Consider the following 20,422-nt stretch of genomic DNA (forward strand, 5'->3'; position numbering starts at 1 on the left):
CATAACAAACCAACAGGGAAAAGGCCATAAAACCAGACCCATCAACTGTAAGCACCGACTGGACAATGACCGGTCCGGAGACTCCAGTCCTCCCTTCCTGACTTCAGCAGCGCCTTCCTTCAAAGAAAGCAGCAACAAAAAGCAATCGCTCCCATTGATTTCCTAAGGGCCTCTCTCTCATTGATAGATTGCTTCTGTAAAGACCGGTCAATTATTTCCTCCCTCTGAATTATTTGTATTGCCAACCTTATTACAAACAATGTCACGCTATTGTATAGCATCATATTCCTTACATTTCCTGCCTGCGAAAACGTATTTATTTATTTCTCTGGATATGGTATACCAGCATTTTATATATGACATAAAATTATTTTACATATATGATGGCTGAAGAGTGGGGTATAAATAATAATAATAATAATAATAATAATAATAATAATAATAATATTTTAAAAATTGTAACATAAAAAAGAGCTTAGAGCAATGTCCAAATCACACGTTTGAGTGGCTGTAACCCCCTTTTTAGTGTCAGAAAATACACTGGACATAAAATCACAAACTTCCTAAGTTACTTTGAAGCCAAATCTCAACCCTGTAATCCCTCTCTTCTCTCTATTGTTGTTGTTATTATTATTATTATTATTATTATTATTATTATTATCTTGCTTATGTTGGGCTCAAGTATTTGTACTTCCTGCCCCGATCTTTGTCAAATTTTTCAGCCGGTGCATCTCTTAGAAGCAATGTCAATTTGTCGTTTTCCATACAGTCAGACATCTTCAGTTTCCATTCCTGAAGATCAAGAATTTCGGCCTCCTTCCACCTTCTTGCATATAGGATCATGGCCACCAGCCAGGTTCCTATATGTAATGAGAGATATTTTTGATCCTGGTCTTCTTCTTCTTATGTCTCGACTGCAGTCCCCATTCTGACCCAAGGTATGGACCCCTTTAACCTTCTACATGTTGTTGTTGGAGTAGAAATAGGGTCAGGATCCCACTCTTTTTCCCGTTGCAGGATGACTCCCGGCTCGGCGCTGCAGGAAGAATACTGCCGCTGTTTGCAGAGGGACTTCCGCCGGGGCCACACTGGCGTCTGCACTGACCAGTCCCTGAAAGAACTGCTGTGGCACCATTTGCTGGCGGATCCGGACCTGCACTACGCCTTGCAAGGGGAGGACACCTTCGCCACGCTGGCCGCGGCTTTGCGTGGACACCTGGACCTGGGACCGGCCCTCCAGAGCCTCGGCAAGGCTTTCGAAGTGCTGGAGCTGGCCGCCATCAACCTCTACTTCTTCCCTTGGCGGAAGGAGTTTGGCACCATAAAGGTGAGCATTGCTGGGTTGCTCTTGGGGTGGGAGAGGGAGGATGCAATGGCAACACCAACTGGACATACATACATACATACATACATATATATATATATATAATTTTTATTGTTATTTCCACATTTAAAAAATTGCAATGACTTTGATGACATATGCTCAGCAATACTTACAACTTAAAAGAAGAGAATAACTGTGTAAAACATCAGTCTTTAGCAGTGTTGCCAACAAGCCTTGAAGATATTCCCTGGAATGGTTTACCAAAATCCCAAATCCCCGGATTTCTCCAATATTTATTATTATTATTCATTCAAAATCCCCGTAAAGAAATTAATTAAATTCCCCGGATTTTTAGAATCGATGTAAATATAAGATAGAGGTACATAGAAAAAGGTGAATTAAGCAAAATATTTCAAGCCAGATGTGGATGGTGGAATCTATGGATACAGAATCTGCGTACATACAGAGGGCCAACTGTATTAGCCACTCTGTTGGAGATACTGATTTCAAGCAGTTGCAAACACCAGAAGGTAAGAAGTACAGCAGTTAAAAGCAAAGGCACCCTGCAGTGACCAGTTCGTCACCAAAAACCAGTCTAAATAACAAGGTCTTTGCTTATCAGCAGAAGGAGACCAAAAGGATAACCTGAGCCTCTTGCAGGGAGGACTTCCACAGCCTAGGAGTTTCTTTTAGACCTTACCCAGGCTTATATATAATTGGAAGTGGCAGTGTTCCTAGCGAGAGGAGAGAGGCCCGGAACTGATGGGGACATCTCTCTTTTCACAGACCTTTTCCGGTGTCTATGTCCATGTCCTGCGGGGAGTCCTTCCCGAGGCCGACATCGCCAGGAGCTTCCGCCGCCTGGGCTACGTCCAGCGGGACAACCTCCACCTGACCATCTCCCAGCTTCCTCCTGGGACCTCCCTGCTCTGTGCCGCTTGTGGGTTTTTTGCGGCCAGGGTGGAGTGTGAGATCCTGGGGAAGCTGGTGGAGGAACTGGAGCCCTGTGTCCTCTCGCCAGAAGACCTCCTGAAGGCCCGGAAAGAATCCACCGGCAGTTTGGAGACCTGTGTGGCCAAACTCCGGAGCCTGGTCCACTGGCCGAAAGGCAGGGAGACCAGAGTGGAGCTGCCCGAGGGGATCGATCTGTACCGGGAGGATCCGGAGGGGCAGAGTCCATATGCCGAGGCCCTGGGAGGAAGCCGGCTCTCCTCGCAGCATCCTCTTCCTCTCTGCGAACGCAGCAGTCCCAGGAGCCGGCAGCATCATCTGTGGAATCCAGCGCTCATGGAGAACAGGAGCAAGGTCTGGGCGGCTGGCCCGGATCAGCCCTACGGCAATGGGATCCCAGCCTCCGACGACCCTGACCTGGAGACCTCCTTCTCCTTCATCTCCCTGAGGCGGGAGCTCAGCCGGGCAACGGACACGGATTATCCGGCTCAGTCCACCAACCAGTTCTTGTCTCCAGGGCCTCCCTATGACAGCGCCAGCTTCCAGGCCCACGGGGCGAGCGGCCTGGCATCTCCTTCTGCCGGGCAGCCTAGGAACCCGCAGCTCAGCCCTGTCAGGGCACGCCGGGCTCAGGCCCCAGGCGCCGAGCTGCCCCACTACCGCTTGCATTTGTGCCTGAGCCCGGGAACACTGCCGGCATCTTGCTGCAACACCTGCCGCTCTCTGCACAGCTCTGGATGCGACGGGGCCCAGCTTTGCCGGGGGAACAGCCACCAAGTGGAAGAGCTCCAGACCAAGCAGCAGCAGCGTTTGTGGCTCCAGCGGACTGAGGTGGACAAACTGCTGCACGAGGGGGAAGCGGCCTGGCAGTAGCCTGGAGGAGGCCCAGCTGGACCTTGTGGGGCATTTACAGTGTTCCCTTTGTGGTTCCGGCACTGTGTATTCATGCACAGGAGCTGCCATTGTTTTCTGTCCTTGCTCCTCCAATTTTGAAAACATTTTTCAGGGAAAAACACCCTGCCCACACCTCCACCAGCAACTGAAATATTTTGGGGACTACAGCTCTCATAATCCCCTAGCCTGCATAGTCAATAGCTGGCTGGGGGATTCTGGAAGCTGTAGTTTAACAACAAAAACCAAATAAACATGCCTCCTCCACTCTGCCAAAGACATGCACAACTTTGAGGAGCGTGCCTCTTTCTCTTTGCAAAAATGGCAAGTTGTATCTCCTGGACGTTGGGAAACTTAGTGGGACTATTTGTTCCGACGGTCCAGTCCTGGTTAAAATCCCTGTTATGTCTGCTTGGCAAGTGAGGTCTTTTCTTGCTTTGCCACTGAACACCAGGTATGCTCCTGACTTCAGGTAAAAGGTGGTTTCAGTTGGGAGTCCAATAACTTGGCTGAGGAGAGTGGAAGACAGGAAAGAGACAGCAGCCTTGTTTGTAGGAAACTGTCCTTTGCAATACCAGGACATAGAAACAGTGTGACTAGATGTGTATCTCCCCCAGAGGTCAGAGAAATGGCTTGTTGTGGATTATGACTCCCAGAATCCCCCACTGGCTGCACTGACTGGGGGATTCTGGGATTTGTAGTCCCTTTTTTGCAAGCTGCGGTCTGCCCCTTCTGACATTCCAAAGTTCAGCTGCTTCCTTGATCCAGATTTTGAAATGTGCGCAGGGAAAGAGCTTGGGCCAAGAGGCGCAGGAAGGAGGGAGGCTTGGCTGCTCCTTCCTTCATTATACCTGGCCTAGATTTCTCCTGTTTTGGGGTAAATGGGCATAGGGCACTTTTTCAAAGAAGCACTTAATGGTATGCTCCTCATGGGAAAGCTGAGTGCCTACGGTTATGCAAGACCTGAGCTGTGTTCAAGTCTTTGGCGCATGCCTCGCCCTGGTGTCTTAACAGGAGTTTAATTTGAAATAAACCAATTAAAAGTCTGTTTGGATGTCTCGCCCTCCCTTCTTTCTCCCCATGGGTAGTTTGGAAGTCCAGGGCAAAGGGGTTTCACTGGTTGGACGGACCCTTTCTTGGAAGACACTTGGTAGGGGCTGTAGGTTGAGTCTCCCTTATCCAAAATTCTTGGGACCAGAAGTGCTCTGTATTCCAGATTGTGGAATTCCTGTGCTTGCATATACATAATGAGATATAAGAAGGCTGGAGAGACTGAGGATCTGTGAAATGGTGAGAGGTATGGATTCTCACCATTTCACAGATGTTCACATCTCTTTCCAGCCTCGCAAAGAATTATGTACTACGTTACTTGTGCTGGATTTTGGAATTTCAGACAAACCTGTAGCAGAGCCTTTGTTTTGCATGCAGGACGTTCCTTGTTGAAACCTCCACGGCGTTTGCCATTGACAAGAGTCTCAGGCAGCAAAGGTTGGGAATGGTTTCTCTTTGCCTGGCGTGGCATGAAGTTGCTGCCAACCCAGGCAGCCAAGACTCCTGAGCTGGACCAGCTTTGTCTCTGTGTATGCCAGCATCATTTGTATCTCTGAACTAACCAGGCAAGAGTTTCCTAACAGTTACAGAAGATAACTTGCGGTTTGAAAATAGCAGCAGTGGAATGATGCATTGATGGGAACTGTTTCCAAAGCAGAGCTGGGGAAAGTTACTTGTTTGGACTACCCTTTCCCACTGGCCCTGTGGACTGGGGGAGTTTTTGCATGTGGGATCCCTTCCTCAAAGTAACTTTTCCAAACTTTGAAAGGAACAACCCCCAGTTGTGATAAGGACAGTGCCCACCCTTACTCTTACTCTTCTCCTGCCTGTGCCAGGCTCTCACTCCGGCAAGCGCCCCTGGTTGAGCCCCAGTGCTTGACCAGCCACCGTCACAAGAAGCGTGGGCAACTTTCCTCTTTGGCATTGAGGCACTAGAAGCTTGTTGCTAAGCTGTGGGCGCCAGCAGCACTTCTATGAATCAGAGAAGAGGCTCCTGGTTAAAAGCCTCCCTCCCCCCCAAAAAAATCCAAAGGGAGTCTGCTCTGAAAGGCTGATGCAGAGCTTGCAGGGGCAGAGCCTCTGACCTTCTCCTTGCTAAACAAAATCAGAGAACAAGCAAGGGAGCAAGAACAAGGATGGAAGCTATAGGAGACCAAAGGTTTTTTGCAATTGATGATTGGAAGCAGAAATAGCTTGTCTCCAAGGTATGGGGTGAATATATATATATATATATATAAATATAATTTCCAATACCTTGGAGACAAGCTATTTCTGCTTCCAGTCATCAACTGCAGAAAAACCCTTGAGGTGTGAGTGTGCGTATAAAAACTGTACTGACATATTTATGAATATAGTCTGAATAACTATCTGCTGCTCTGAGAGCCTTTAGGGCTGAAGAGCAGGGTATAAATACCGTAAATATATATACACACACACTAACACACACATACAAATTTTGGCTAGGGGAGCATCAACATATTTCCATTACTTTGCAGAAAAGCTATTTCTGCTTCCAGTTATATATTCTTGCCACTGCAAACTTGGTGTGTGCTATGTACCCTCCATTCACATAACTTACAGGGAGCAGCAGGGAGTCACAACCCCCTTTTCTATGAAGCTGCTAGTGGTGGTGGGGATTGCAGGGGTGTGGTGGCTGGGTGTTAGCAGAGCCTGGAAAAAGTTACTTTTCTGGACAACAGCTCCCAGAATCTCCCAGCTAGTCCTGAAAAGGTAACATCTCCAAGCTCTGCCTGTCAGGAATTCATCTTCACTGCCTTAGTTGTTGCAAGGTGTGTGTCTGCATTGTTTCCATGTGCTGCTTTTACTGCAGCTGCTTAATAGATTTGAAGTCATTTTCATTAACCATTGATCCGTATGTGTTGTACTGCATTAAGGTAACTCCCCTGGCAGGTGTTTATGCTGTGCTGAAGAGATATAGGATCAGTGTGCAACTCAGCACATGGAGATGTACAATATATATTGCCCTAGTGCCTTGGCTAATGTGTTCACCCTGGTGAACATTTAAATTCAAGAATAACCCTGCTGTAGCAACCCACACTTTATTCAAAGGGTCCCATCCATCCAGGAGGCAATCCTGTTTGTCCTAGAAAGTCCCCCAAGGCACCCCAAGTAGTCTGTGGCAGAGACAGGAGGTCAAAAACCTGAATCTTCAGCAGCACAAGTGGCGTGATGGTGGTGGTTGCGGAGGGCAATCCGGGTCCATCTATTGAGCCATGCTGTTCTCTGGCAGAGAAGTAGGACCTTAATCTGTGATGTGCGTCCTTTACCGGCCGTTGGCCCCCTTCCTCACGGACGGCTGCGTTTGCCCACGCACTCTGCCCCGGTGGCACTTGCCGCTGCCCGCTTGTTGCGATGATGAGGGAAGGTGGGCATCAGCTCTGGTTCACAGGCTGGTGGGAAAAGGGAGAAGGTGGGTCAGGTGGCATTCAAGTGGAATGGGGAGAAAGACCCCACAGTCTGGGAGTAGGGCCTCAGGCAGGGAAGGACTTACGCAAAGGCTTCTCCTTGAAGTAGGAGCTCTCCAGGCAGTCGCTGGCTGTAGCTCTGTGCCAGAGAAAGGAGAAAATAACACACTTTCGTTATTCAGTTTGTACCCACCTTTTCTCCCGCTGTGGTTGAGCAGAGGCAGAAACAAGTCAAAAGCCCTGGGCTCCAATTTACCTTTTCTTGGGGTCGTACATAAAGAGGAAATTCAGGAGCCGAAGCCCAGCCTCCGAAAGCCAGGGAAACTTGTGTTTCAGGTTGTTGTACGGCTGCTTCCGAAGTGTGTACTGGCTCACCAGCGGCAGTTTGGAAAAGCCCTAAGAAAAATAATACAATAATAATGTTTATTTTTAACTCCATGGAGAGGATGGAGCAAAAAGGCAGCTGTTTTGGATCAGACCAAAGGCCTCGCTAGTCCAGTGCTCTCTTCCTAGAATAGCCAACTGGGAAGCCTACCAGCAGGAGACCATAAACACAAGACTACCCTTCTGCCCATGCACCAAAAATAATATATAGAGACTTGTACTCTCTCTGATATGGGAGCTGCTCAATAGCCTGTCTATTTGTAGCCACTGGTGGCCCTTATCCTCCAATCCTCTGTTAAAACTGTCCAGCTTGGAAGCCATCATTACATCCGTTGGCAATGAGTTCCACAGTTTAACTCTGAGGGATGTGAACCTAATCCACCTCACTTCCAGAAAAAAATATTAGTTGAGGGAGGCATTTTTGGGACCATAAAACAGCTGCATGTGGCCCATAGTTCGCCACCTTGTGTGGGCAATGTGGCCCCAAAGTATAGACCTTAAAGAGCTCTAAAAGCATCCACAACAAGCTGGAGGATATTTTTTGCCCCTAAATTGGCCAAATTGGCTTAAAACTGGCCAGACATGTGCCGGTTTACACAGGAGCTGCAGTTCACCCATCTTCAAAATGGATAAAAAAAAAACACCAGCTTTTTTTGTGATGGCCGCACATGCTACCACATCATTGCCGGAGCAGTGAAATGCAACAGGGCAGCCTTCCAGGAGGCATGGAGAGGGGTGATCTGTACCCCTTCCCCAGCTGGGCATTAAGCCTTCCTCTCTGTTATTTGCTGGGGTTTGGAAAAGCAGCACACACAGATGGTCGCAAGAGGCAGGGATGCTCAGGATGCCAAGGCAAGCACTCACTGGCCAGATGGTCTCGTTGGGGGTTCCCAGGAGTTGGACGATCATGTCGATCTGCTGGATCTCGGAGCTCCCAGGGAGCAGAGGCTTGTGGGCCAACAGCTCAGCCAGGATGCAACCCACTGCCCTGCAGAGGGAAAGTTTAAGAGTCAGTGTCCAGAAAAAGCCCCACTGGCAGCCAATGCACCCCACATGTCCACCCAGGACCTTGGCCAGAATACACAGACACACAGGGATCAATGCTAACCACCTGTTCTTTCCCAGTCTCTGCATATAGAAGTATTCAGCAGCTCTGTCCAGAAATGATGCCCTGCCTTTGCCACCAGCACCAACTTTTCAGACTTGGGGAGGGAGCCAGAAACCTCTTGAAATCCAGATTCCTCCGATTCCAAATTGTGAGCTATGACAATTGCTAAATTGTTGGTCTGGCAAATTCCTGCAGCCACTGGTTAGTTGGTAAAGAGAACAGGAAGGCACTGGGAGCATAAATTACACCTGGGATCGCTTTATGCTTTCAGGGTATGATTCTAGGATGTCAGCCATATCTTGGAGTTCCCAGACCTATAAACCCCAAAAGTCCAGAAGAATGCATATTTTTGGCTTGTTCTCTGGTCCTCACTTGGAGAATGGGGGAAATCCTTTCCTTACCACATATCTATGGCAGTGGTCTGTGTTGTTGTCCCCAGAAGGAGTTCAGGAGCCCGGTACCTGCAAGAGAGAAAGAGATGGGTTACACACACACACACCCACAGAAGCTGTGGTTCACACATTGTTATTGTCAGTTGTTGTTGTGTGGAGGCGCACATCCTCTGCAGGATGACGGACGAAGGGGTCAGGGGACACTCAGTGCGGACTCACCAGAGGGTGACCACTTTAGGGGTCATGGGCTTCAGAGGCACCCGGTACGCGCGGGCCAAGCCAAAGTCCGCTGCAAGGGAGGGAGGATGGGCAAGGTCAAAGGGAAGTCTGGTTGCATCACAATCAAGTGTGTTAGGGACAAGGGGAGCCAACACATTCCCAAGGGAGACTCACCTGTCTTCACACATCCTTTGTCGGTCATCAGCAAATTGGACACCTTCAGGTCCCTGTCGGTGGAAGATAGAGAAGTTCCAGCATTCAGAAAAAGTGACATTTTTAGTACTACTAAAATGTGCCAATGAATGGATTCTGGGAGACGTCGATTCATCATTTTCTGGGATCCTGGTAGTACTCCAAAACATGCAGTGACTCTGGAAATTGTAGTCCCAACAGTTTGGAAACTTGGGGATTTGGAGCCCCAAAAGCCTTGGGATAATAGGCCATTGTAATACCAATACCAAAATGATTGCTCAGGACTCTAGGAGTTGTCTCAAAAATGCTTGCTGGGGGATTGGGGTGGTGGTAGTCCCCAAATGCTTGTTCAGGGGTCCTGAGAGTTATAGTCCCCAAATGCTCCTGGAGATATTTGGGAAGGATGGTTTCCCATCTCGGAGAGATTCATGGGAGAATAGATGGGGCTGGAGGCTGGATCTCTTCCCATACCTGTGGATGATGAAGTTGTCGTGGAGGTATTGCAAGCCCTTCAGGACCTGGAGAATGATGCACTTCACCTGCAGCCGGGCAAGAAAAGTGGGGAGAGCGGGATCAAATGAACGAAGCACCATTAAACAGGTCTTTTTTTTAATGCATTATTTTCCCCATTATTGGAACCGTCTGCTCTAGGCATTTGAGACCCTGAGATACACAATACGCAAAGCTAAATGGGATCTTTTTGAACCAACTGAATGCAGAAACAGCAAATACTCTGGGAACCCAACCCAGAGCAATGAAATTCCTGGAAATACGTAGTGTCACAAAATGGGGCTAGAGCTGTTTTCCCAAAGCTGTTTCTCATCCCCAAAACCAACCATCCCAGGCATGTTTGGAGAGGAGGACATAGGGAAAAGCTTTGGGCCTCCTTCCTATGGGAAGCTCCATGGACCCACGTCTCTGCTCTCTTTCCCAATAGCAGGGAAGGACAGTTTTATTATGCAGAGCATTAGCTCTGAACTCCTAGCAAAGAAGGCCCTTTTAAGCAGGTACGTTGTCATTTTATTATTATTTTAAAATGTGCTTTAAACTTTTTTTTGTGGGTTTTTTGGGCTCTGTGGCCATGTTCTAATACAGTTGATTCCTGATGTTTCACCAGCATCTGTGGCTGGCATCTTCAGAGAAAGATGCTGGCGAAACATCAGGAATAAACTCTACTAGAACATGGCCATATAGCCCAAAAACCCCACAAAAATCTATGGCTGCCGGCCTTGAAAGCCTTTGACTTCACACTTTGTGCTTTTAGTGGAATTGCTTTTTGAAGAGGGAGCTTGTTTTCTGCTCCTCCAGAGACTAGGACCCGGAGCAATGGATGCAAGCTGCAGGAAAAGAGATTCCACCTCAACATTAGGAGGAACTTCCTGACAGTAAAGGCTGTCCAACAGTGGAACACACTTCCTTGGAGTGTAGTGGTCTCTCCCTCCTTGGAGGTCTTCAAACGGAGGCTGGATGGCCATCTGTCGGGGATGCTTTGATTTGGATTTCCTGCATGGCAGGAGGTTGGACTGGATGGCCCTTGGGGTCTCTTCCAACTCTACGATTCTATGATTCTATGATTTTTATTTTATTATAGAATAAGGTTTTAGCTGTATGTTGTTTCAACTGGCCTTGTAAGCCACCTTGGGTTCAATGTCAGGAGAAAGGCGAAATATAAATGAAATAAATATGGGCAGATAACAGTGGCATTGTAGTGTAGTAACTGTGTAGTGCGGAAGGGCTGCTGGGGACTCTTTCTCCGTTCTTGCAAGGCCAAGCAAAACGGGGCGGCTGTTTTGTACGCACCTGGGCTTCGGAGAAAGGGGCTTGCATGTTCTCCAGGAGGCTTCCCAGGTCTTGTTCGCAGTAGCCCATCACCAGGAAAATGCTGCACGAACAAAACCACACAGAGAGACACAGCTTTCGCGCGGCATTTAGAGACAGGACAGCAAATACAGGTATTCCAAAATCCAGACACACACACAAAAAATAAAAGATAGAAAAATCCAAAGCACTTCTGGTCCCAAACATTTGTGTTAAAGGAGAGTCAACCTGCATTTTGGAGCAAACTTGAAAAAGGTACTTTGCCCGGAATCCCCTCTCCCACTTAGAGACCACTGGAGTGCTCAAGTTCAACAACAACAACAACAAGTTCCCATGAAAACTATATTTTTGCTTTCTTCTCTGCCTGGTTTAGATTTTAACAACGATGACAACTAGCAGTGGTAATAAAGATGAAATATAAATAAATGAAAGGTGCAATATTTAAAGCAGATACAGATAAAAAAGTCCACATCACTAAAACACTAACACATATAATTATCACTAGAATTAAAAGACATTGAAAGGCAACACTGCTAGCTGCCTTTGCTCTTGACTTGCCCTGTCCCCAGATTTTCCTTTCACGCTTGTCTGAAGGCAACCTCTGCCACTTTGACCCGGCCTGAGCCCCTTTGGCCATTCAGCCATGCAAGTGTTCAGTGCCAGGTGCGAAGCGCAGAGGAAGGAGAAGCCGGTGCCCACTTCTCATTGCCCTAAGGAAATATGATGGGTCTGGTTGGTACCTCTCCAGATGGTTGCCCACCACCACCTCTTTCAACTCCACGATGTTGGGGTGCTGGAGCTTCAGGAGGAGGGTAATCTCTCGCAGGCTGCTGATGGGGATCCCTGTTGGGTGCAAAACAGGCCCCCATTAAGAGGTTATGAAGAAAGTACGGGATGCAAAACGCACCAGCTTCCACTTTTCTTACAGTTTCCATTTCTGTAGCCAGATATTTAAAGATAGCTGTATTGTGCCACCGCTGTCTTCTCTTTTCCAAGCTAAGTATATCCAACATGAATCCTTGTGGGACAAATTGTAACCTACCTTGACTCTCATTGCAGAGAAAAGTGGGATCAAAATCCTTGAAATAAATACAATAAATAAGTTCCCAAGACCTTCTTCGAGAGCCAGCGTGGCGTAGTACTTTAAGTGTTGGAGTACGACTTTGGAGACCAGGGTTCGATTCCCAGCTCAGCCATTGAAACCCACCGAGTGACTTTGGGCAAGTCATGCTCTCTCAGCCTCAGAGGAAGGCAATGGTAAACATCCTCTGGACAAAGAAAAACCTCATGATAGGTTTTTGCCTTAGAGTCCCCATAAGGGGCTGTAGTGGTCCTGTTTCTTTGACCCAAACCCTTGAAGGTGGGTCTCCTTTGGCACTGACCGTCTTTCTCTTTATCCATCCGCACTTTCTTCAGAGCCACAATCTCGTCCGTCTGGGTGTCCCGGGCACGATCTGAAAAGGCAGAACAATAGGAACTCTCTTCTTTGGGTCAACCATCTTCCTCCTTGATGAATGGATGAAGGCCAAGGGTGGGGAAAATGCAGCTTATAGGCCGCCCACAGCCCCCAGACACAGCTTCTTGGCCCCATTTCCAACCCATCCCAGTAGCCATCCCACTTAGCTGAGTGGTGTGAAGCATGGTCTTCCAGATGTTGCTGGACCGCAACTCCCATCATGGCTCATCCATGGCTATGCCTGCTTTGAGATGCTGGGAACTGCAGTCAACTAACATCCGGAAGGCCACACAATTCCCACCCAAGATATCTAGACCTACAGATTTAATCAACTATGGAAGGAAGGAAGGAGTTGCTTCTGTTGGATCACACACAAGCACGATTTTGCAAAAAGAAAAGGCTAGCAGATTCTGTCTTATACACTGGGGGCCCTTGGTCTTCTCTGGGGTTTGGCTCCTGGACTTCCTGTGGATACCAAAATGCTCAAATCCCATTGTGGTCAGCCCTACATATCCACAGATTCTTTCTCCATGGATTCAAACACCCACAGCATGACAATATTAAATATAAATTCCCAAAAGCAGATCTAGATTTTGCCATTTTATATCAGGGACCCCATGTTACTACCCCATTGTATATAATGGGACTTGAGCATCCACGGATTTTGATATCCGTGGCTGGCCCTGGAACCAAACCCCAGCGGATTCCAAGGACTAATAATAACAATAATAATGCCGCATTGTATATAATGGGACTTGAACACCTACAGATTTTGGTACCCATGGGGGTCCTGGCACCAAACCCCAGTGGATAACAAGGGACCACTGCAATAATAATAACAATAATATCCTATTGTATATAATGGGACTTGAACATCTATAGATTTTGGAATCCATGAGGAGTCCTGGAACCAAACCAAAGAAGGGGTCTTTCTAGATGATCCTGGGGTCCCCTTCCGACTCTGGGGCTCCATGGTTTTATGCTTCCCTGCATCTTGGGTTATGGGTCACTCACAGACGATGCCGTAGGTCCCTTCTCCGATCCGATTGAGTTTCTCGAACTCCTTCACGCTCCGGCATCTTCCCAGCTGGAAGAAGAAATGGAAGGTCACACAAACCTGGACCTGAAGGAGATGCTGCTGCTGCTGCTGCTGCTGCTGCTGCTGCTGCTGAGGACACAGGGCTTGCAGACTGGGGAGAAAGTCTGTTTTGACAACAAACCCCATACTCCCCAGCCAATTCATGCTGGCAACTGTGGTCCAAATAAGGTCCGTACATGGGGGCTATGGAGTCACAGCCTTGTGCATGAAGGAAAGCTATGGACTAGTCTTGGCCTTGTGCACAGAATCATACAGTTGGAAGAGACCTCAATGGCCACCCAGTCCAGTCCACTTTGGCCACACAGGAGGACATAACCCAGGCCCTCCCTGGACAGATGGCCATCCAGCCTCTGCTTAAAGACCTCCAAAGAAGGAGACTCTCCGAGGGATTGTATTCCGCTGTTGAACTGTGAACAGCTCTTACTGTCGGGAAGTTACTCCTAATGTTAAGGTACAATCTCTTTTCCTATAGTTCCCATCCACTGCTCCATATCCTAGTCTCTGGAACAGCAGAAAAGAAGCTTGCTCCCTCCTCCATATGACATCCCTTCAAGTATTTAAACAGGGCTCTACCATATCACCTCTTAACCTTCTCTTTGGTTAAGAATGCAGGAGAGCTACAGAGTCTCAGCCTTTTGCATATAGAAGGACTAAACCTTCAGCCTTGTTCAGCAGGAGGGCTAGAGAGTCTCAGCCTCCTCCATGCAGGAAACCTATGGCGTCTCAGCCTTGTGCATGCAGCTCAGCCCTGGGGTGGCTGCTGCAGTGCAAGGAGCTTTGCAAGCGCTGCCCCACAGTAATAATAATAATAATAATGATAATGATAATAATAATAATAATAATTGCAATGTGACAGGTCAATGCAAAGGTCTCCCACTCTTTAGCCAGGCTTGCAAAAGGGGTAGTGATGATAATGGTGGTGACCCTTGGGATGTGTAGTCCTGCCACTCACCCTGTGCCTCGGAGGGACACTGAAGAAGCCTCCCCCTCGGCGGATCTGCTTCAGGCGGAGGGCCTCGGGCTCCGGTTCGGGCGGTCCAGATCCAGGTCCGGTTGCAGCTGCTGCAGCCATGGCTGCTGCTTTCCTCCTCCCTCCTCCGCCTCTCTTCCTTTTGCCGGGATGTTTTGTGTGTCCCTCCATCGCCATCTGCTGGACAGGAGAGGAAGCGCTCTCCTTCCTTTGCTTTTGGTTGCAGCAAGAGACATTTTGGAGACACGCTTTTGGGGATCATCGCAAGCGCCCCAAAGCCAGGAATGGGAGGAGTGTGTGTGTGTGTAAATGTGTTTAGTGTGTGTATATATATATATATATATGTGTGTGTGTGTATGTATATTAATGTCTAATTAAAAATAATAATTGTAAGCCGTTCTGATAGCCATTAGGGCTGAAGGGCGGGGTATAAATACCATAAATGAATAAAAATAAATAAATAATGTGTGTGTATATATGTATATATATATAATTATATATATGTATATAAAACCATGTGTAATATTATGTGTGTGTGTGTGTGTGTGTATATATATATATATATATATAGGTTTGGCATGGCCCTCCCCTGAGGCTGAGAGAGTGTGACTTGTGAGCGTATACACAATTTTTTTAATATATATATATATATATATATATGAAGGGAGGCGGATGCAGACGGAGAGGGATGGCCTCCTCTTCCTCGCCCAAGGTCCATGGCTGAGGCCATAGATCGAGACACCGGCGCGATGGATGGATCTATCGGGATGCACCAAGGGGCCAAAGTGCGCCACTTCAGCCACAGGAGGGCGCCCGAGAGCCATTTGCCATCTCATTCCAACCAAAATGCCCAAAACAGCTGCAATTATTATTATTATTATTATTAAATTTACAGATGATTTCTCCTTTGGCTTCAAACCCAAATGGAAGACGTTTTATTTTCGAACTGTAGTTTGATATTGTTTAATCTTCTCAAGATTGTTGAGGTATTGCCTGGTTTTTAAATAGTTTTTATAGGGTTGTGGTCGTATTTTAATGAGCTCATTAGCCTAATCACAGTATATTTATTATTATTGTTGTTGTTGTTGTTATTATTATTATATTTATTTGTATACCATTATTTTCTCTGGGACTCAGAATGGCTTCGCAATATTAAAAGAACAATAATTTATATTACTTATATCTCATGACTTTTTAGGTTGGACTTCATTGGCAGGTTATGCGTTGAATTTACGATCTCCGTAAAGTGCCATGTAGATTTACGGCGCTATATAGATAAACATTTATTATTATTATTATTATTATTATTATTATATCCCACCCTTTCCTGGGACTCACAACATTAAAAACAGTATACAAAAAAAAGCATACAAAAATAGTACATTAAATTAGAATTAAATTATTACAATAGTAAAACAAGTAAGAATAAAATACATATTAAAAAGATTAAAATGTGTTAAAAATACTTTAAAACTTTTTTGTATGGCCAATATCATCGCTGTTTTGTGGATTCTGGATGTCTTTGGCAGGGAGTTCTTCCAAGTATCCCTTCCCTAAACTACAAATCCCAGGATGCCATGGGATGCGCCTATAGCAGTGGGGTCCAAGTACAAGTTCAGAAGTGTTTGGGGTTTGGGATTTATTTATTTTGGGGGATTTTGGAATACAAAATCTGCATTGTATTTGCATCGACAAATGAGATATCTTGGAGATGGGACCCACATCTAAACGCAAAATTCATTTACATTTTGTATACACTTTATACACAAAAGCCAGAAGGTAAGTCTATACGCAATATTGCAAATTATTTCTTACATGAAACAAAAAAGTTTGTGCACCATCACAAAAGCCAAGGCATCACATTCCCTGGCTAAAGCATCTCTCATAGATGGGCATCTATGGTGCAGAAGCAATCCAGTTTGAGACCGCTTTAACTGCCCTGGCTCAATGCTAGGCAATTCTGAGAACTGTAGTTTGGGAAACTACAATACCGAGTACCACAATAAATTACAATCCCCAGGATTCCCTAGCACTCAGCCAGGGCAGTTTAAGCGGTCTGAAACTGGATTATTTTTGCTGTGTGTTCTGGACCTACGTCAAGAAACCTCCAGCGAAGGCAAGTCCACCGCTTCTCGCTTCTAGGACGCCATCCCCAAGGTATAACCCAGAACCAACGTTTTGAAAAACTTCCTTTCTTTGGACTACAAATCCCATCATTTCCAACAGGGGAGGATTCTGGAACTTTGCTGGTTTATTGCAATGATATCTTGCCTTCCCAGGCAGCAGAGAGGGAAAGAGAGGGGTGTCTGGAATTGACTGGGAACCTTTCAAAGCCATTTACCAAACATATTTATTTGGAAGCGGACGTCCAATTCCGGCATTTAACATCTGGCCGTGCTTGGCCTCTCTTCCTCCTTTGTCTCCAACCATCAAGTGAAACCACCAAAGGGTCCATTGTGGTGATAGAGAGGTCCATTTATTGAATGAAGGGGGCCAGGACTGGGCTGCTAGGTTTCCTTAAGGAGCCCCAACCACCCCGAATTTTATTTTGGCTCCCTGGCGGCAGCGATGGTGGCATGGGCCCTCACTGGTCTTTGGCGGCCCTGTAGGCGTCTACGGTGCTGGGCTTGGTGTGGACATTGTACGGCCCGTACTCCTCCGTGTCCCGGATGGTTCTGGTCTCTGGGAGGATGTCGGTCAAGCTGTTGACCAGGACCTCTTCCGAGGGCCCCGTGACAATGATCTTCGGGATCAAGCGCTTCTTCCTCACAATTTTATCCGTAGAGACTGCAAAGAAGAGATTAACCGAGAAAGTGGTGCTTATCATAGTGCCATAGGTGGCGGACCTATGGCATGCGTGCCAAAAGGGGCACCTAGAGCCCTCTCTGTGGGCATGCGTGCTGTTGTCCCAGCGCAGAGTTCTCCAGAGTTCATTACTAGAAAGCCAGAGGGATAGGCGGCACTTTGCAATAAATAAGTGGGTTTGAGGTCGCAGTCTCTAAATGTTCGCCAATACTTATATATAATGGGACTTGAGAATCCACAGGGAGTCCTGGAACCAAGCTCCAGCAGATACTATGGGCCCACTCTCATATGACTACTACTACTAATAATAATAATAATAATAATAATAACAACTTGTATATAATGGGACTTGAGCATCCATGGATTTTGGCATCCACAGGGAACCAAACCCCAGTGGATACCAAGAGACAACTGCATAATAACTAAAAATATATATTGAAACTAACATACTACAGTCAGCCCTCCATATCCACCGATTCAATCATTCACAGCTTAAAAATATATTAAAACAAAATAAAATTCCAAAAAGCCAAGCTTGATTTTCCCATTCTGTATAAGGAACATCATTTTGTTATGCCACTGTATGTAATGGGACATGAGCGTCCACGGATTTTGTTCCTGGAACCAAACCCCAGTGGATACTAAGCACCACTTTATGTAAAACTAAGCATAAACTGAAAATAAAACACATACTGACATGCTATGGCCAGCCCTCCGTATCCACGGATCCTTTATCCACGGATTCAACCGTCCACGGCTTGGAAAATATTCCAAAAGTATATAAATTCCAAACAGCAAACCTTGATTTGCCATTTTAGATAAGGGATCCATTTGACAATGGTATTGTATACAGTCGTCCCTCCTTAGCTATGGATTTTTTTCATCCACAGATTCAAGCACCCATGGCTTGAAAATATCCCAAAAAAGTATACATTCCAAATAGCAAACCTTGCTTTTTCATTTTATATAAAGGATACCATTTTGTTGTGCCATTATATTTAATGGGACTTGAGCATCCATGGATTTTGTTGTCCACCGGGGATCCTGGAACCAAACCCCAGCGGATAACAAGGGCCCACTGTACAATGAGACTTGAACATCCATGGATTTTGGGATCCACAGGGGTCTTGGATCCAAACCCCAATGGATACCATTGTATATGCACACACACAAGCGCACACACACACACACACACATGTACATATCCGGTGGCGGTCAAGAACAGCGACGTCCCTTATGCCCCAGGTGACCAAATATCCTAACTGCAAAGGAGGACATGGCACTGCAAAATGTAGGGCATTCAAGGAAGATGTATAATATTTAAGAAAAATGTAGGACATTACCAGAAAAAGAAAACAGGCTCAGGACACTAATGTAAACGTAAGTCCATGCTTCCTTGTCATGCTCCCTACGGAGGCCTTTTGGAATTCCTCCTGGACAGGAGGTTGAAATGCCGGATGCGTCCTGGAAAAGGAGGACGTCTGGCCACCCTGCATCCGCCTCTCTTACCTTCTCCTACTGGCAGGGGCTTCCTTACAGCTCTGGATGTCGACGGCTGGACGTTTGCGGGGTGTGGATGCGGGGTTGTCTCTTGGAAGGTTGTTTTGGCGTCTTTGGGCTTGCTGGTCTCTGCGTTTCGAGGCATGTGAGTTGCTTGCGAGGAACCTAAACAATGGAAGGAATGGGAAGAGAAGGCAAGATAACACCAGTGTTGTTTTCCCTTTTTGCTTTATCCTAATTCTTTGCCTACAGACTGCACTACAACTCCATAAGACTGGATCCAAGGCAGGCAAAAGCGGTATCAAACAGCGATAACGGGGTAGTATGGACACAAGGCCACAATGAGCCAGTGTTTCGAGTGTTGGACTACAACTCTAGCGACCAGGGTTCGAATCGTCGCTTGGCCATGAAAGCCAATGCATACCTCCATCAAGTCACACTGGAAAGTCAACCTTCTCTGAACCAAATCTTGTCAAGAAAACCCCATAAATCAAGGCACACAAGAACAACAGACACGACTCTGGTTCTTCACCCCAAACTGGCAACTCTCCCCTTCCCATTCCTTGCATTTAAAAGGCCTAGCCATAAGGGAGGTTGCCTGCCCTTCCAGCTTGACCAGACTCTGCTCCACCTGGCACTGACCTGTCCCTTTCTTGGACATCCCTCTGTAATGAAGCACACTTTACCTGATGCCACATCTTCATGTTTGCTGTGAGAGCGCCCCATAGATCAGCCATCAGTCCTTGCCCCCTACATTGGCTCAACTGCAGCCTTGCTTGCATTGCCTGGGCCCTTTTGTGACTCAGCACCAGCCAAGCGCCATCATCATCACCAAAGAGGCAGGAGGCCAGGGGCTGCTGCCAAAGGAGGGGCTGAGTTCAAGAGATGCCCTAGTCGGGACCCCCTTCCTCCTCTTCTGCCCCCAAAGTCCAGGGAAGGATGAAGTGGGTAAGGGAAAGGTGGCTAGCTTTGGTCTGGTGCCGCCGGGGTCAGTGCAGTGGGCCCTTGGCATCTGCTGGGGTTTGTTTCCAAGGGCTTCTTGTGGGTACCAAAATCCATGGATGCCCAAGTCCCACTGTAAACAATAGATTGTTATTGTTATTATTATTATTATTACTACAGTGGGTCCTTGGTGTCTGCTGGGGTTTGGTTCTGGGGCTCCCTGGCACTGTGGATACCAAGATCCATGGATGCCCAAGTCCCATTGTACACAATAGATTATGATCGTTATTGTTGTTATTGGAGGGTGTCCTTGGCATCCTTTGGGGACTGTTTCCTTCCAAGGGCCCCTTGTGGGAGCCCAAATCCATGGATGCTCCAGTCCCATCATATTCCATAGACAAAGCCATAGACGTAAACAGGTGTCTGTCTCTTATATGACATACAATGGCAAAAACCAAGGTTTGCCTTTTGGAGGGAGTTTCCAAGGACTGTTTCCCAGCCACAGAAGGTGGAATGTGGGCCTTTAGAAAAGGGCCAGTCCTTCATGAAGCACTGAGAGCCTTGTCTCAGCTTTGCTCTGGGTCCCTTTTGTTGTTGTTGTTGTTGTTGTTGTGTGCCTTGAAGTCCTTCCTGACTCATAAGGCAGTGAGCCTGGGCTTTACTGGGCAAGAGGCGCTTTGACTGGCCCCATTTTGGGACTTGAATGAGGGCCTTGCTTAATAAAAACACAGTGCGTCTGTTTACGTTTAACAGCGCCTCACTTCGCGACGCCATTTTCTCTCTTCGTTGCCATGGCAATCGGCGCCCGCCATGATCGTTTAGTCCACCGCCTCGTCATGTGATTCCCTCTAAGCCCCGCCTCCTCGCTTCTCTTGCTTTCCGTCCTGCGCATGCG

At 47.0% G+C, this 20,422-nt stretch overlaps 3 protein-coding genes across 9 annotated transcripts in view; 1 reads left to right on the forward strand and 2 right to left on the reverse strand.

The window, feature by feature from the left end:
• The window catches only part of SPATA2L (spermatogenesis associated 2 like), a 5,502-nt gene extending 1,290 nt beyond the window's left edge, over positions 1–4,212 (forward strand). The window contains exons 1-3 of one of the 4 annotated variants that reach the window (XM_089540589.1): positions 634–938; positions 1,018–1,327; positions 2,111–4,212. In XM_089540589.1, coding sequence (XP_089396715.1) covers positions 1,019–1,327; positions 2,111–3,148 — 1,347 coding nt within the window. In that variant the 5' untranslated portion in view covers positions 634–938; position 1,018 and the 3' untranslated portion in view covers positions 3,149–4,212. Of the gene's footprint in view, positions 1–633; positions 1,328–2,110 lie in introns of those variants that run through there. The other 3 variants (XM_089540588.1, XM_089540590.1, XM_089540587.1) reach the window with 3 other exon arrangements.
• A 2,048-nt stretch (positions 4,213–6,260) lies between these two features.
• Positions 6,261–14,414, reverse strand: LOC149305811 (cyclin-dependent kinase 10). 2 transcript variants are annotated; one of them, XM_089540329.1, is made up of 13 exons: positions 14,263–14,414; positions 13,226–13,298; positions 12,138–12,209; positions 11,496–11,598; positions 10,738–10,819; positions 9,409–9,476; positions 8,920–8,972; positions 8,746–8,815; positions 8,536–8,595; positions 7,891–8,014; positions 6,899–7,038; positions 6,729–6,781; positions 6,261–6,627 (listed from the first exon to the last, which is right to left on the reverse strand). In XM_089540329.1, exons 1-13 carry the CDS (start codon positions 14,380–14,382, stop codon positions 6,524–6,526), a joined length of 1,122 nt encoding a protein of 373 aa, XP_089396455.1. In that variant the 5' UTR covers positions 14,383–14,414; the 3' UTR covers positions 6,261–6,523. The 2 variants fall into 2 exon arrangements, with proteins under 2 accessions (XP_089396455.1, XP_089396456.1); XM_089540330.1 differs by lacking the exons at positions 13,226–13,298; positions 14,263–14,414 and adding an exon at positions 11,798–12,023.
• Positions 14,415–15,771: 1,357 nt separating this feature from the next.
• Positions 15,772–20,403, reverse strand: SPATA33 (spermatogenesis associated 33). 3 transcript variants are annotated; one of them, XM_089540611.1, is made up of 3 exons: positions 20,289–20,403; positions 18,595–18,750; positions 15,772–17,067 (listed from the first exon to the last, which is right to left on the reverse strand). In XM_089540611.1, the coding sequence occupies exons 1-3, from the start codon at positions 20,299–20,301 to the stop codon at positions 16,865–16,867; spliced, it is 372 nt and encodes a 123-aa protein (XP_089396737.1). In that variant the 5' UTR covers positions 20,302–20,403; the 3' UTR covers positions 15,772–16,864. The 3 variants fall into 3 exon arrangements, with proteins under 3 accessions (XP_089396737.1, XP_089396738.1, XP_089396736.1); XM_089540612.1 differs by having other exon boundaries at positions 20,272–20,403; XM_089540610.1 differs by lacking the exon at positions 20,289–20,403 and adding an exon at positions 19,971–20,164.
• Between the last annotated feature and the right edge of the window lie 19 nt (positions 20,404–20,422).

Source organism: Sceloporus occidentalis, unplaced genomic scaffold, assembly GCF_023333645.1.
Source record: "Sceloporus occidentalis isolate IW3139 unplaced genomic scaffold, rSceOcc1.0.p SCAF_10, whole genome shotgun sequence".
In the NCBI taxonomy this organism is placed as follows: Eukaryota; Metazoa; Chordata; class Lepidosauria; order Squamata; family Phrynosomatidae; genus Sceloporus; species Sceloporus occidentalis.